At 47.9% G+C, this 13277-nt stretch overlaps 6 protein-coding genes across 6 annotated transcripts; 2 read left to right on the top strand and 4 right to left on the bottom strand.

Annotated features, from left to right (window-relative positions):
• Nucleotides 1-345: 345 nt before the first annotated feature.
• N7462_002629 (nitroreductase family protein) lies at nt 346-1361 on the bottom strand (the record flags this gene model as incomplete). Its single annotated transcript, XM_057074355.1, has 3 exons — nt 346-551; nt 638-752; nt 870-1361. 3 exons carry the CDS (start codon nt 1359-1361, stop codon nt 346-348), a joined length of 813 nt encoding a protein of 270 aa, XP_056937996.1.
• Nucleotides 1362-2617: 1256 nt separating this feature from the next.
• Nucleotides 2618-3253, top strand: N7462_002628 (uncharacterized protein; the record flags this gene model as incomplete). The annotated part of the gene is made up of 1 exon (XM_057074354.1): nt 2618-3253. One exon carries the CDS (start codon nt 2618-2620, stop codon nt 3251-3253), a length of 636 nt encoding a protein of 211 aa, XP_056937995.1.
• A 303-nt stretch (nt 3254-3556) lies between these two features.
• On the bottom strand, nt 3557-4167 carry N7462_002627 (GNAT family N-acetyltransferase; the record flags this gene model as incomplete). The annotated part of the gene is made up of 2 exons (XM_057074353.1): nt 3557-4004; nt 4073-4167. 2 exons carry the CDS (start codon nt 4165-4167, stop codon nt 3557-3559), a joined length of 543 nt encoding a protein of 180 aa, XP_056937994.1.
• A 2908-nt stretch (nt 4168-7075) lies between these two features.
• N7462_002626 (uncharacterized protein) lies at nt 7076-7387 on the top strand (the record flags this gene model as incomplete). Its single annotated transcript, XM_057074352.1, has 1 exon — nt 7076-7387. The coding sequence occupies one exon, from the start codon at nt 7076-7078 to the stop codon at nt 7385-7387; it is 312 nt and encodes a 103-aa protein (XP_056937993.1).
• A 952-nt stretch (nt 7388-8339) lies between these two features.
• N7462_002625 (uncharacterized protein) lies at nt 8340-9611 on the bottom strand (the record flags this gene model as incomplete). Its single annotated transcript, XM_057074351.1, has 1 exon — nt 8340-9611. The coding sequence occupies one exon, from the start codon at nt 9609-9611 to the stop codon at nt 8340-8342; it is 1272 nt and encodes a 423-aa protein (XP_056937992.1).
• A 2130-nt stretch (nt 9612-11741) lies between these two features.
• On the bottom strand, nt 11742-12632 carry N7462_002624 (copper acquisition factor BIM1-like domain-containing protein; the record flags this gene model as incomplete). The annotated part of the gene is made up of 3 exons (XM_057074350.1): nt 11742-12265; nt 12322-12393; nt 12443-12632. The coding sequence occupies 3 exons, from the start codon at nt 12630-12632 to the stop codon at nt 11742-11744; spliced, it is 786 nt and encodes a 261-aa protein (XP_056937991.1).
• Nucleotides 12633-13277: the final 645 nt, after the last annotated feature.

Below are 13277 nucleotides of genomic sequence, written 5' to 3'. Positions count from 1 at the left end.
TCTGAACGACGAGCACACATTTCCCGGCGGCCGATACGCAGGCCAAGATTATGGATGAATCGAACCGTCACGAGCATGTCGTCACATTGTGTCTAATATTACATCCGGAAGTAATTCGCAACCCTACACAGGTACAAAGAACCAGAGCACAATCGCTAAATCACAAATTCTATTCTAAAGCTCTAGATTCTAGCGTCTATCGTACCTCTCGAATGAGCACTGCAGCCACGTTACCATAAAGCGTGCCAAATAAACAGCAGAAAGTCATCATATTCACAAAGCCTGCATGAGGCAGGAGGGCCGGGAACAGGGGGTCAAAAAACACCAGCAACAAAAGAGTCCTGCTTACTGCTTGCCGAAGATCTTCACCCTTTCCTCAACGGGCTTTTGGGCCTTCTCGCCGGCTGGGGCCTCAGGACTGCCGAAGACCAGCTGCGAGACCAGGCGCCACTCGGTGGGTAGGTTCCACTGCTTGGCGACAAGGGTGTCGATGAGCGGGTTGTAATGCTGCAGGTTGGCGCCGAAGCCGAGAGTCTCGAGACCGGTCCAGACTGAGGAGGAAAGTGTTAGCTGGGAAGTGGGGTAATGGGAAGATAGGAAGATTGGGGGGGGGAAGGGTTAGAGGGAAGGCACATACGGAAGTACTGGTGCATGGCGTTGGAGTGGTCAGCCCAGGGCTCGAAGTGGTCCTTGTAGGTGGCGAACTTCTCCTGGAAGGGCTTGATGTGGGCTGGGTCTTCGTAGAAGAGGATCTAGAGGGGGCATTGAAGGTTAGTATTTTTTTTATTTTCCCATTTGATGTCTTTGGTGTATGCGAGCGATATTTGGTCTATCTTCCGAGGCAACGTTGGGCAGGATGGGCAACGTACAGTGCCATAAGCGGCCTTGAAGCCATTGATCTTGGGCAGGGTCTGCTTCTCCCATGTCTCCTTGGGCACAACGCCGGATGCGACGAGGCCGCCAAAAGCCTCAATGGCAATATCCCACAGTTTCTCGTGCTCGTCGTGAAATAGCACCACCAGACGGGTGGACTGGGTGTTGAACGAGCTGGGGACGTTCAGGATGGCAGCATTGACAAGCTCCTCGACTTTGGCGTCGGGGACGGGGCTGTTCTTGCCGAGCTTATAGATCGTGCGGCGGTTCTGGGCCGCCTGGACAAGGGCGTCGGTTGACATGGCTGTTGAGAGGTGTGTTGATTTGGGAATTGAGGAGGCGAATGTTCTTTGGAGGGGTTGGAGTTGTTGGGTAACTGTTGGCGGGGTTTGGGCCGACAATAAGGATGGTCTTGTCTTCGTGGTGGATCCCAGGGCACGGTAGATGCAGCGGAGATTGGAAGCTGGACGAAGAGCGCGAGAGGCCATGGCAGGGTTTATATATGCGCGGCAATACGTCTAGAAAAATCTTCGAGAACGAAACTCAGGATATAATTCGGGAGCCAAGACGACAGTGCGGCGCGGTTCCGTTGTCTTTATATTGTCGCACGGCCGGCGCGTCAGCTAAAAAGTTCGCGATGGGCCAAGTTATTTCCGGATGACGGCAAATTCGCGGAAATACGGAAATCTTGCTGAATAATGCTTCATGACGAGCACGCGGAGTCAGTCTCTGCTTTTGCTCAGCCATTATCAAGGGTTCTCTGCGTTTCAAACTCCAATTGATGACTGCTGACGGAGGGCGTCCTGCCCAACTGATCGATCCATTCTATTTGCCTTCTGCGAGTGCTATGTAATCCGCGATCGGGCCAACTTCCAATCCGATCTCGGTTAATAGAGTGCTCTGTGGTCGTATTTACTACTATAATAGACTTACCAAATATAGAAAAGGGGTACCATCAACTATTGCATCCGGCGCATTACACATAATAGCACTATGAGGTTCACGGCGAATCGTGTGCTGCCTCAATTTCGAGATGTTTCCCTCCAGGATTCCTTCATTTCCCCTTAGATGTGATGTGGCGCGACAGTCTCTCGTCACCCAGACCAGGACTCCAGGGATTCTGGACCCTGAGACTTGGCATGCGGGATAGAGATGCTTAATCGAAGGTGCCATTCGACTTCTCTATCCACAATATCCTGGCTGCAGGGGCTGGAAAAGGGGGCTGACACCACGGGCCGCTTAACCAAGCAATGGCCCCCGCCTGAATCATGGCGTCCATGTGGCAACCAGTCCAATTGGCGCCAGGGAAGGGACGTGCCTCTCAGAGAAACAAAAAATGGGCTAGATTTGGCGACGGTCCGCAATTGGGTCAATGGGGAAAAATGGGCCTCTTTTGCGGCGCTATGGACGGCGAGAATCTTTTCTCCCCTGCGACTCGGTGATAAGACCCTGAATTGGAAACCCTAACGCCCGGAACTAATTACGCTGACCAACCAGCCACGAGCGAGAGATTCTATCGAGAAAGACCCTGGACCCTGAATGGCTGGCCAGGGCAAGGAAGAGGCTCAACCCAAACATAGACCAAAATGCTTGTACTTAAAGCCCTTACGGCCGGCTCCTCTCTACAGCGTCTTCATTCATCCCATTCTTTTTCGCCAGAAATCTTTTTCACTCGTTTTTAGCCCATCTTTACCTAATAGACTTCATATTTTTGTCTCGCATCCGCGCTATATCGTTCATCACAATGCAGTACAAGTTGCTTGCCGCCCTCCTTTTCTCCGCCACGGTTCTTGCCGCTCCGGCCCCAGACTCCACGGCCAATGCCTTAGCTTCTTCATCAGCCTCTGAGACCGATGAAAGCAGCATCAATGCGCTATTGTCCGAAATCCCAGAATCAATCCTAACTGTGATGGCGACAGCCATCCCCGATAGTTTTTTCACCGATATCGAGATTCCTGCCTCGCGCTCCTCCATCATCAGCGAGCTCGTGGCTGGCACCTACCCAGCGTGGTACAACAGCTTGCCTAACAGCGTCAAGGCATGGGCTACTTCTGCTGGCACCGAATGGTTCATCGACGCCTCTGCCACCGCTGATAGCGGGGTTGCTAGCACTACTGCCGCCAGCAGCACTTCCACTGACTCTTCCTCCGGCTCCAGCGCTGCGCAGACAACTGCGGCTCCCTCCTCCTCCGCCGCCGCAAGCTCTCAGTCTTCCGTCTCTTCCGTCTCTTCCGTCTCTTCCGCCTCTTCTGTCTCTTCTGCTGCTGCGTCTACTCAGGCCTCTGCGACTTGGACTGGTGGCGCCCCTATTGCGACTGGCGGTGTTGCTATGAGCATTGCTGGTGCAGTTGGCGTTCTTGGCCTCGCCCTCGCTCTTTAGATTGTTGTCAATTAATTTCCTGATTGCCCGTGTTTATGGAGACCAGTATATAATCTCGTCAATCATTAAATGCTCGAACATTGGGTTAGCGTTCCATACTTGATAGTCCCACAGCAAGCGATAGACAAATGACACTTGCTTAATTGTTAATAATGAAGCAATACATTATGATTTCAGGTTTTCCGAACTGCCTTGAGATGTAGCATGGTCCGTAATATTCGCTGAAATTGCTAATCTTGAACGACGCAAGCCCAGAACAGTCGACCCTCACAAGATGCCCCCCCACCCAATATTCAGCTCGTTCTAGATTTCCCTCCTTAGGCGATAAACCACAAGATCTCTAACAGGCGGATCTAACCAGGCTTGCTGAGCACCCCCGACGATGGTTTCCTCCTCGACAAAGCCACATTTCTGAAGCACCCTAATAGATGCAAAGTTCTTCGTATCCACCTTGGCCTCGATGACATTCGCTTCTGGCCTGATCGTAAAGTAGTGTTTTACAAATGCCGCCACACTTTCTGTTGCATACCCTTTGCCCCACGCTGACGGATGGAAAAGATACCCCAGTTCCGGGACCGGGTCAGTACGATGAACGCCAACGACGCCGATCAACCAATGCCCTTCGTTGTCATCGGCCGGAGGTTCTCGAATGAAAACAACATGGTTGTCGACGCCGGGCCGATTGTTATCAGGCAGAATCCCGGTTAACTTTTCTTTGCTCTCTTCAATAGTTTTAGAGGGGCCACGGGAACTGTTCAGAGTCATCAATTGCTATTCAGGATGGGGAGCGCGTTGACTGCGGAAAATTGGGAGACGCACGTCCATTTCGTGGTAGCGGGGTTGACCCAGACCCGATGGTATTCTTCCAGGTGGGAAAGGTCGATTTGTTCTAATCGTAAATGCGGGGTCTCCATTGGCAGATTATTCAAGCGTAGCAGGCTTAACTAGCAGGTGGTGCGGATGATTCGTTGAGAGGATGAACAAAAAGGAATTGTGGATTGTGGCAGGCTGGGATTCCTGGGGATATTCTTCATAATACTGAGTGACTGGCTAATGTTCTGTCACCAGGGGGACTCAGAGCCACGGATAAGATGCTGGAGGCTCCGCCCGAGAAATACGTGGCACGTGGGAATACGGGGATAGAGAGGTTAAGATGAAGGTTTTGTTTGCTTTATCAATGTATATGCCAGCAGGGAGCCTGCCATCCCAGTATTTTCCATCCCAAAGCCTAAAGTCTAAATTGCCAGAGATTGCCGGGAATTGCAAATGACATGACTGGGAATGAACGAGATGTACGTATTCCAGCAGCTCGGAAGTCGCCAAATCAACTGTGCGGTGCCTTCGCCGGTAAGTCGGGGCTTCGGCAGGTAATTGGTTCCGAGCCCTTCTGATTCGGCTAGGAGGAAGGCTTTTGGGATACCTTCCAAGATGAATCCCATATGGCCACAGCGCTGTTATTCAGGTGGGATTACCAAGATTCGAGCGCCGGATACACCATTAAAGGATTAACTAAAAAATGGATCTAATGCAAGTAATATAATAGTCAGCGACCAGCCAGGAAAGCCCATTTGCAGAGTCAGAAGGGTAAAAAAAGATCCTAAGCAACTCAGAGACCCGTCTTGAAACATAAAAAAAAAGTTTGCAGTTTCTCCAATGATTCGTTCAGAGTCATGGAAATTAGGTCATCATCATAGAAGCTATCATGAGGGATTGCGAAGGATGTGCTTTATGGTAATTTGAAGGCATTTCGTACCTGGACCACTCGGAGCGCTCCCACTAGTGGGGATGTGCACTGCAGGGAAGTATTGGATGGAAACTTTATCCAGGTCCGTTAGGCTCCATGCTTATATCGAAATATAACAACCAATATGACTCCATTGGGCTGGATCAATGCTTCTTTGAGTGTCAGCGACCATAAATTGATGCTAGAGATTGGTTCTGCGCGGGGAAAGCCATGGTTCTTCTACACCACCCTGTTGTCAAGGGCGGGAATCTCGCAGAGGAACGGGTTTTCTATTTCGGTGCAATTCTCACGTTCTCATAATGCTGAAATGAAGGTCTAAATTTCCTCGACAAATTCTTAAATGGAAGTCGCTGTGCAGAGGATAGGGCATTGGCCCTATGGTTGTGTTCCTTGTTTGCAAGCAAAGAATGTCGTCATACATGGAGCCTGGTGAACGTGGTGGAGCAGTGGAGAAATTTCTTCCTTTAATTGAGCAACGTATCATGCCCATAATGATTAGGCGATACTTATACCAAGAATCAAATATACAGATCGATTTATCACCTAAATGGTTACAGGAAGAAAACCTTGTAAGGAACTTCGATGACTGGAAATCGATTCTACCTTGTTAATTGTACCAATATGTATGTAGAAGTCTTAGCTCTAAGGTTATCATAGAGTTTGAGTAAATCAGCGGTTCTAGATTAATGAGAAGATAAGGGATATCAGTGATCCCTAGAGGATATTAGTTAGCTTCAGAATTAATTAGGAAGTATCGTCTAGTATTCGAATCTTTATAGACTAATTGGTAAGGAATACCACTACCTACGCCACGAACTATCCGAGTCTACCTTTGCGAAGATCATATAGTAAGCATTATTAAGCTACCATATTGTAGGCTCCGGATATATATCTAGAAATTAGCATAGAGACTACTTAATGAACCTAGGGTAAGGCTACACCTGTTTACAAACCAAGTCCAGCCTTTAGGAGATAGTAGGAGTGCTAGGGAGGAGACATACGAATATGAAAAAGAGAAGGTGTCTGATTGTCTTTCTCTGCGAACGAGGTAGCCTTATATATTTATTGCGCTTTTATCCACTCTTCCATATCTCATGTACCTACCCATCTGCGAATGGAAATTAAATTCTCACAACACAGTAAAAGGAATATCAAGCAGCATGGTTGTTTTCGGCTCCAAACCAAAGCTTGACTTCCTGGTAAAGAGCTCCTTTGAACTCGGTTGATGAGCCCACTGGCCTGATCTTTGAAAGCGGACATCCAGACAAAGAAATTTCAAAATTACGAAATTTCTGAATTTCAGCCCCTTAAAAATGAAGATTATAATGAGCATTGAAATCTTGAAGCATGCCTTGTGACGATTTAAGTGTTTGGAAGCCATTGCCAGAGAAAGGGTAGATGTTCATTTCATGGAGGCGACATGGTCTGGTCGGCTGCGCCGTCGGCTCTCGTAAGACTCTATCCGAGATAGCGTTACTAATTTTAGATGCTTCGACCGGTGCCAGGTTCCTGAGACGCCTTTGAGAATATTAGCAGATACTAGTCAACATATGTTAAAGCCATTATCAATCACTTTGCACAGGCGAGACGCCAAGGGGTCAGGCACCTGATCGAGCATTTCTAACCATAGGCAATTCGCTGCTGAAGTTCACGACAGCTCGCCAATCAGATCTACCCTAACAAAGCGGATCACCCAGGGAAATGCTCGTCATCGCCTATCATCTACGCTTTGGACTCTCCTTATTACCCTCCGTGGATCGATGTCACAAAGGATACGTGGCGCACTAACCAACTCATCATAGACCAGCGCATTGTTCTCCTTCCCACCAATCAACCAATACCCCCCAAAGTGATTGATACAAAAGTGAGCTGATTGGCAATGACAGATAATTGACCTAAAGTTTTCTCCACGTGCTTGCCAAAAAATTCTAATATTAGCACATCAAAGGATGAACCGCCATATTATAATACATTGACTACGTTAATACGGAGTATGCAGGCGTCTGATTTGGCTATAAAGAGGTCTTCGCAATCCAAGATTTTTTTCTCACAATCGCAAGTGAATACTATAGTCTACAATGGCCGATATTGGATTCTCAGAGGAGAAACTTTCGAAGAGCATTGGCTCTTCAGGCATCAACGTCGCAAAAGAGCTCAACAATGCGGTCAAGCGCTACAACGACGCGAACACAGATGCAAAATTCATCGTCAGATGGTATCCATCTACACTGCGCGTCACAATAGTCGGCTCGAGACAGTTAGACGATCAGCAGATCAAATGGGCATTCATAGAAAGCTCAGGGTTGGGATGGAAGCTTACGTTATGGCAGAGAGATGGAAACGGAGACGCAGTTTTGAGACTTGTTCCTAAGCCATCAATGCCCTACTGACGAGCTATGTAATTGCCAAAATCACACTCTCTTTAACTCCATATCTATTCTCGCATTTAATTCATAATGTCTTATCGATGTAGATTATCTAGCAACCTATTTGGATACTAATACAGTTGTTTCCGGAGGCACTAAGATCGGCTTTTTGCGGTCCACAGTTATAGTATCCAGTGATCCCCGTATTGCATCCCGCATGGTTCCAATTGTGGGTGTGCGCATTGTCTTAGTCGTAAACAATGATACATTGGGTTATAGGGGCACTCAGACACAAGTTTGAGCTGATACTACTATGATGGGTGCAGGTAGTGCAGGTTGTATCAGAGCAGTATGAAATCTGAGACGAGGAGGTACGGGCCTCAAGCACAGAACCATTTGCCTGAGGGGTTCCGGGAGCCGAGCGCTGTCCAGATCCAAGCTCAGCTTCAATTCTGACCAGCTTACTTGGAGAGTGTTCAAAGAGCCCGGGTGCAGCTTATAGGGTCACACAAAGGCTTAGATTGTCGTCAACCGGAGCAGTAACGCAACTCTCTGCAGCAGGCATATCAATTGTATGTCTAGAAACTGCCAGAATGCAGGCAAGTTGAGAGACTGAGAGTTTCATTTTTAACTCAGGCTGTGCTCCAATAGCCTTACCGCCAACAATATTACGTAGAAAGAAAATCTCTTGATTGTTTCCATAGATTTCACTTCAAAGTATCTAAAATGGATCACATATCTAGGTGATGAGAAAAGTTCCAGTATTTGTCAAACTGAAGTGCTCTGGGTGTTGTTTCTATATAGTGTTTGTCTCAAACTGTCTAGAATTCCGAAAAGGATTTTAGAATAACAGAACAAACGCTCAATCGTGTTCAAGATAGTGTCAATACAATATGAAAAAGAAAAGAGTATTGCAAAGTGCCGTGATCTTATCACAATCATGTATCGTCATTCATATCATAATGTTCGTAGCTATCTAATAGGTTATAGCTGGTGTCTCCGTTGTGGCTCCGTACGGATTTCCATCATGATAGGACAGAACATTATGGCTGCCAGAATATCCGTTCTCCAACGTATTTTGAGTTTCATTCGACGAGCGATGAGATGGAAGCGAGCTGCCACGGGTGCTTCGTTCGCGCTTAAGTTCGCGCTTGACCGCACGGCGAACACACTCATGCCGGAAATTATTCGTCTCTTTGCGCTTCTCATTAACTTCTTTCCACTCCCCATAGGCACCTTTGATGCCCAGCGCGGCGATGCCAATACTGGCCGCATCAAGCGTATTAGCCTTGATGCGCCCCTTGCGTGCCTGTTCAGGAGTGATCTCTCCATTCTTCAGTTGTTGCATGCGTTGCTTGCGCTTGTTCACTGATTCGTAGACTCCGTGCGCGGCGTGGATGCTCGCCACAGTGGCTAAACCAGAGGCTAATAGCATATCACGCTTCAATTTTTTCTGCTTCTTTTTCTCGTCAGAGCTGTCGCCTAAATCGGTGTCACTATTCGAACAAGAGCAGTCATCCTCGTGCGAGGCAGTTTCTGCGTACCCGATGTAACGTGGAGCGCCGGTGGGAGGTTTGCTGCTATTCAGGGAACGTGTTCGAGTTAGATCCGTGGAGCCTCGGTCACGTCTCAGGTAATCTCTGCGATAGTCGCTATCCCCGTCTGAATCTGAATACTCGTCATAGCGGAAACTCCGACCTCTGTCTCTGTCTACATCACTGTAGTCGCGTTGGCGATGGTAGTCTCGCTCCCGGCGATCTGATCGACCATCTCTGTCTTTGCTTCGATTTCTCCTTCGGTCATTGCTCTCTTCGAGACCTAGAGCAGCCATTCCTCGGTGGATGTAATCTGAGACACTCTTACTGCGCTTCTTGGACCCGCGGCGCCCATCATCGCTATATCGACTGTCATAGCCTCGGTCTCGTGCCCGGGATCGCGAGCGGTCAAATCGGTCATATATCTCCTTTCCCGCCCAAGCCAGTGCGCCTGCCGCGGCAATTTTCTTGATATCGTTCGTTGTACGACTCGTACCATCTCGATCTTGAGATCGAGATCGATGCTTACTGGCTTGGCGACCGTCGAGCCCCGAAAGGGTTGTGTCAATGACATGGTGCGTCTGGGGCTTCTTGGGGTCCTTATTAATTAACCCGTTGGTGACAGCTGTAGTCAATACATGCTTGCCCTTATTTCCTCTCCATTCACCAGGCTCCTTGCGGGATCGGAGGGCTTCTGCAGCGCCGGCAGCCATTACGGGAAGAGCAGCGTGCATAAGGATCTTTTCGCCCATTTCACGTTTGTTGCTATGGCGGCCTCGATCACTGCTGCGACTGCGACTGCGTGAGCTCGATGAGTATCGGCCACGACGGTCATAATGATCACTGGCTCTGCGGGTACCAGAATTATGGCGACGTCTGCGGCGCGGTGAGCGACTCGATTCGGATGAAGAGTCATATTTAGAAAGTCGGGGGCCTTGGGTTCATTCGGTCAGCACAAAGATCCACCAAAAACACCTTGTATCAAAACAGAGTAACAAAAGAGTAACTTACGAGATTCTTTGTATCTCCGAGAATGACTAGGCTGGGATCGATGATAATATCCACGGTCGTACGACGGGTCTCCGCCAACAGATGATGCCCGACGCCGAAGCTCGTTCGCTGGACGTCGCACCGACCGTGAGTTATAGTGACGCGATCCACCAGAATCCCGACCAGATGGGAAGTCATCATAATAATCTGCTGCATATCCACCTACAGGACGATCAGGGTCGTGATCGTCGCGGTAGCGACGATTATCAGAGTATGACATGGTGCTGGAAAGAGGCGGGGAATGTGGCGTAAGTGTCTTGAAAAGAGCAGGGATCAAATGAGGCCCAAGCGCTGAAGATGGCTGACAGAAGACAATTATGGGAGACGCATAATCTCCGTTAACTTGGTTTCAGTTGTGGTAGTTCAAGCGAAGATCAAGTGCGAGCACGAGTGATTTAAGAAATGCAATTAATTTATACCAGCCACCCAGATTCGTGATGACGTCGTGCCAGCCTGGCGCAAGGAGACAATATCCCCCTTCATATTTTTCCAATCGTTTCCCCCAAATCGGCGCTCGGATGATGCCGTGTATCGTGGACGATCCTGTTGCTTCCCTGTAAACGACGTCATTCCGCATTGGTAGTGCAAGGAGGAGCGCTCCCGAAACACACTAACATATGAGTGGATGTGGTCGTCGACATATTCAGAATGACCCCATGACCGACTAGAGAGGGATTCATTGGTCGAAATGTTTTTATGGTGCCATACTAAGACGTAGAAGCCTTGAATTCTCCGCTTTTTGTAGATATCAAAGATTACACATAACCTTATCGGAGGCGTTTTTAACTTTGGGTATGGAAATTGTTAGAACAATTGAACTGGAATGATGATGCTGATCGTATCGCCTGGTTTCAGCTCACAAGACATATACATCCCTATTTGGATTTGAGTTCGGCCTGTACAGACATAGCCTACTGATTCGAAACCACTTTGTAACCAATTGTTTCCTTGTTTAAATCGGCTGCGGAGTACCTGACTAAGCTGTCAAGGTTGATTGCTTAATGATTGATGGTTTAAAGCGTTCGGTGTTTGCCTTTTAAAGCCCTCATACTTTATACTATGGTGCAAAGACTGAAGTAGGAGTGGATGTCGAACTTGGGAGTGCTTTTGCTACCGTGCTCGCCTTTTTACTTTTCTTCTACTTCGCCGCAGGCCTACTATTTCCTCACGAGGCAACGAAAGCAGTCCTATACAGTACAATATTCAACCTTTGATGGATTTAAAGCCATAATATGGATCGACTAAACATGAGCCGCCGAAAATTTTGAAGCCCCTGGAGCCGAAGCAAGGCTATTCGAATTACAACGAATAAGTATTGTTTCATATACCGGAGAAAATATCATTCGTCATTTGATTGGTAGAATATGGAAAGAACTCAGGACTTTGGAAATTAATGGAAATAATGAACCGGATGGTATCTCTTGGGTTGTTTATTAGCTGGCAAAAGTAGAGAGGAAGGCATCTGCAACCTATAGTGATGACTCACATTTATTGGAGCATTTCGCCAATACTTTGATAAAGTAAAGCAAAGTAATATATAATACACCAGCACTAGCTACAATAAGGAACCTGTATTATACCCTAGAATACTTGATAACCTTGAAGAATTAATGACCGACGGCCAGGTTCGGGCTGCGTATTTGAAAGGACATAGATATGTGCACTCGTGGCTTCACGATAAAGAGGAGAATAACGGCAAAATAACGAGATCTTCAAATTATGCGTATTCAGTATCGCTTAACATAATGAGTTCGTGATCAACTGTCGGGCGGGCATGAAATTCATTTTCAGTATCACACATGAGTTGACTCCGCTGATCCTGCTTTCTGGGGGTTGTTTGCCCAATCACTCATTCTGACAGCAACCACTTTGTCGCGTTGAACCTTGCGTTGATGACGTCCCCATAGAAGAAAGAGTGCGACAGCAATCAATGCAGCCCCTGCGACACATCCTACCACAATACCTGCAATCTGGCCTCCGGAGAGCCCGCGAGAAGAAGAATTTTTGGATGACGAGGAGCTCGATGATGTGCTGGTGCTTGAACTAGAGCTAGAAGAAGAAGACTCCGATACGTTGAAGCACAGAACGTTTGTTGTGAAGGAGCTGAGAGGGACATAAGTAATATCAGCGCAAGCATAGTAGGTCTGGTTTGTATCCGTGTCAAATGTAGAGAGATATGACAATTGCAGTGTCGCGTTGGAGCCCGATGTTATATTCGACGGGGGATTTGGCACCGAATAGCACTCGTGACCTGGTTCGAGATCCGGGAAGTTGCTGGATGATACAATAGTGGTAAAATCGTCATTTCTTTTCGGATCTATGGGAATCCTTCTTAGCATTGCCATAACTTGACTTGAATAATGATGGACTGACCGTTGCTGTATGAAACTGCAAGGTTGACGTTGTAGGATTCATCCTGAAGAACTAACGAGACCTCTCCGTTTTCTAGGATTTTTAATACCGCTGATTGACAATTATCGAGAATATCACTTACTAAGAGGAAATTCTGTTCGATTCGTCACTCCGGCCGAAGAGCCGCATGGAGCGGTGTTATCTTGCGCAGCTCCCCAGGCTCGGTCGGGCGGCCATAGGAAGGCCGCGGGGCCCATATCAGTTGCCTCAGCAGCATTAGCGCAGGAGAAATAGAGGCCGGCAAGGGCCATGAGAGCTGTATGTTGCCGCATGATGATCTCAATTTTTTGGAGGCGGGAAGTTCAAGTGCATGGAAAACAACTGAATAGGTGGACTGACACTAACATGGAAGAGAGAAGAATAAGGGGAAAGGAAGGCCGATCAACAGCAAACATTATATATAGGCAAAGGCATTTCATATTCTATCTCCGAAGGATCGGATATTTCCGATATCATAGGCGAACTCGGTAGAACATACCGAATTCACGAGGAAACGAGCAAGCGGGAGGGGCCGTGAATCGACCCGTGGGTTTTCAGTCCCATCCATAGCTCTTGTCGCTACCATATTCCGAGTGAATTAGTCCTACCAAGACGCTAGGTCTTCCCACTCGCTGAGCATGTGACAGAGCCCTTTCTCATCGGGTAGCAAATATGGCAATTAACTGCGTTCCGTTACCAGTGTGGTGTAAGACACGCAGGGACCAAGACCGAGACGATTCCCATTGGGTAAACTGGTAATAAATGGATTCACTCCCAGCATTAGTGTAGCCTTAGCTCCATTATCTAGTGCGTCCCTGCTACCACTCTAACAGGGATTTTCGAGCAAATTGTGACCGGAAGGTTGCTCGCCGAGTAAGGAGATTAGATTGATAAGATTAAGTGGCCCGTTTTTGGCGCTAAACTCTGTGGCCCTCTTC

The sequence above is a fragment of the Penicillium macrosclerotiorum genome, assembly GCF_028827735.1.
Source record: "Penicillium macrosclerotiorum strain IBT 26536 chromosome Unknown utg000002l_segment0_segment0, whole genome shotgun sequence".
Taxonomy (NCBI): Eukaryota; Fungi; Ascomycota; class Eurotiomycetes; order Eurotiales; family Aspergillaceae; genus Penicillium; species Penicillium macrosclerotiorum.
The sequence above is the reverse complement of the archived record's forward strand: the minus strand, read 5'-3'. Positions and strand labels throughout refer to the sequence as shown.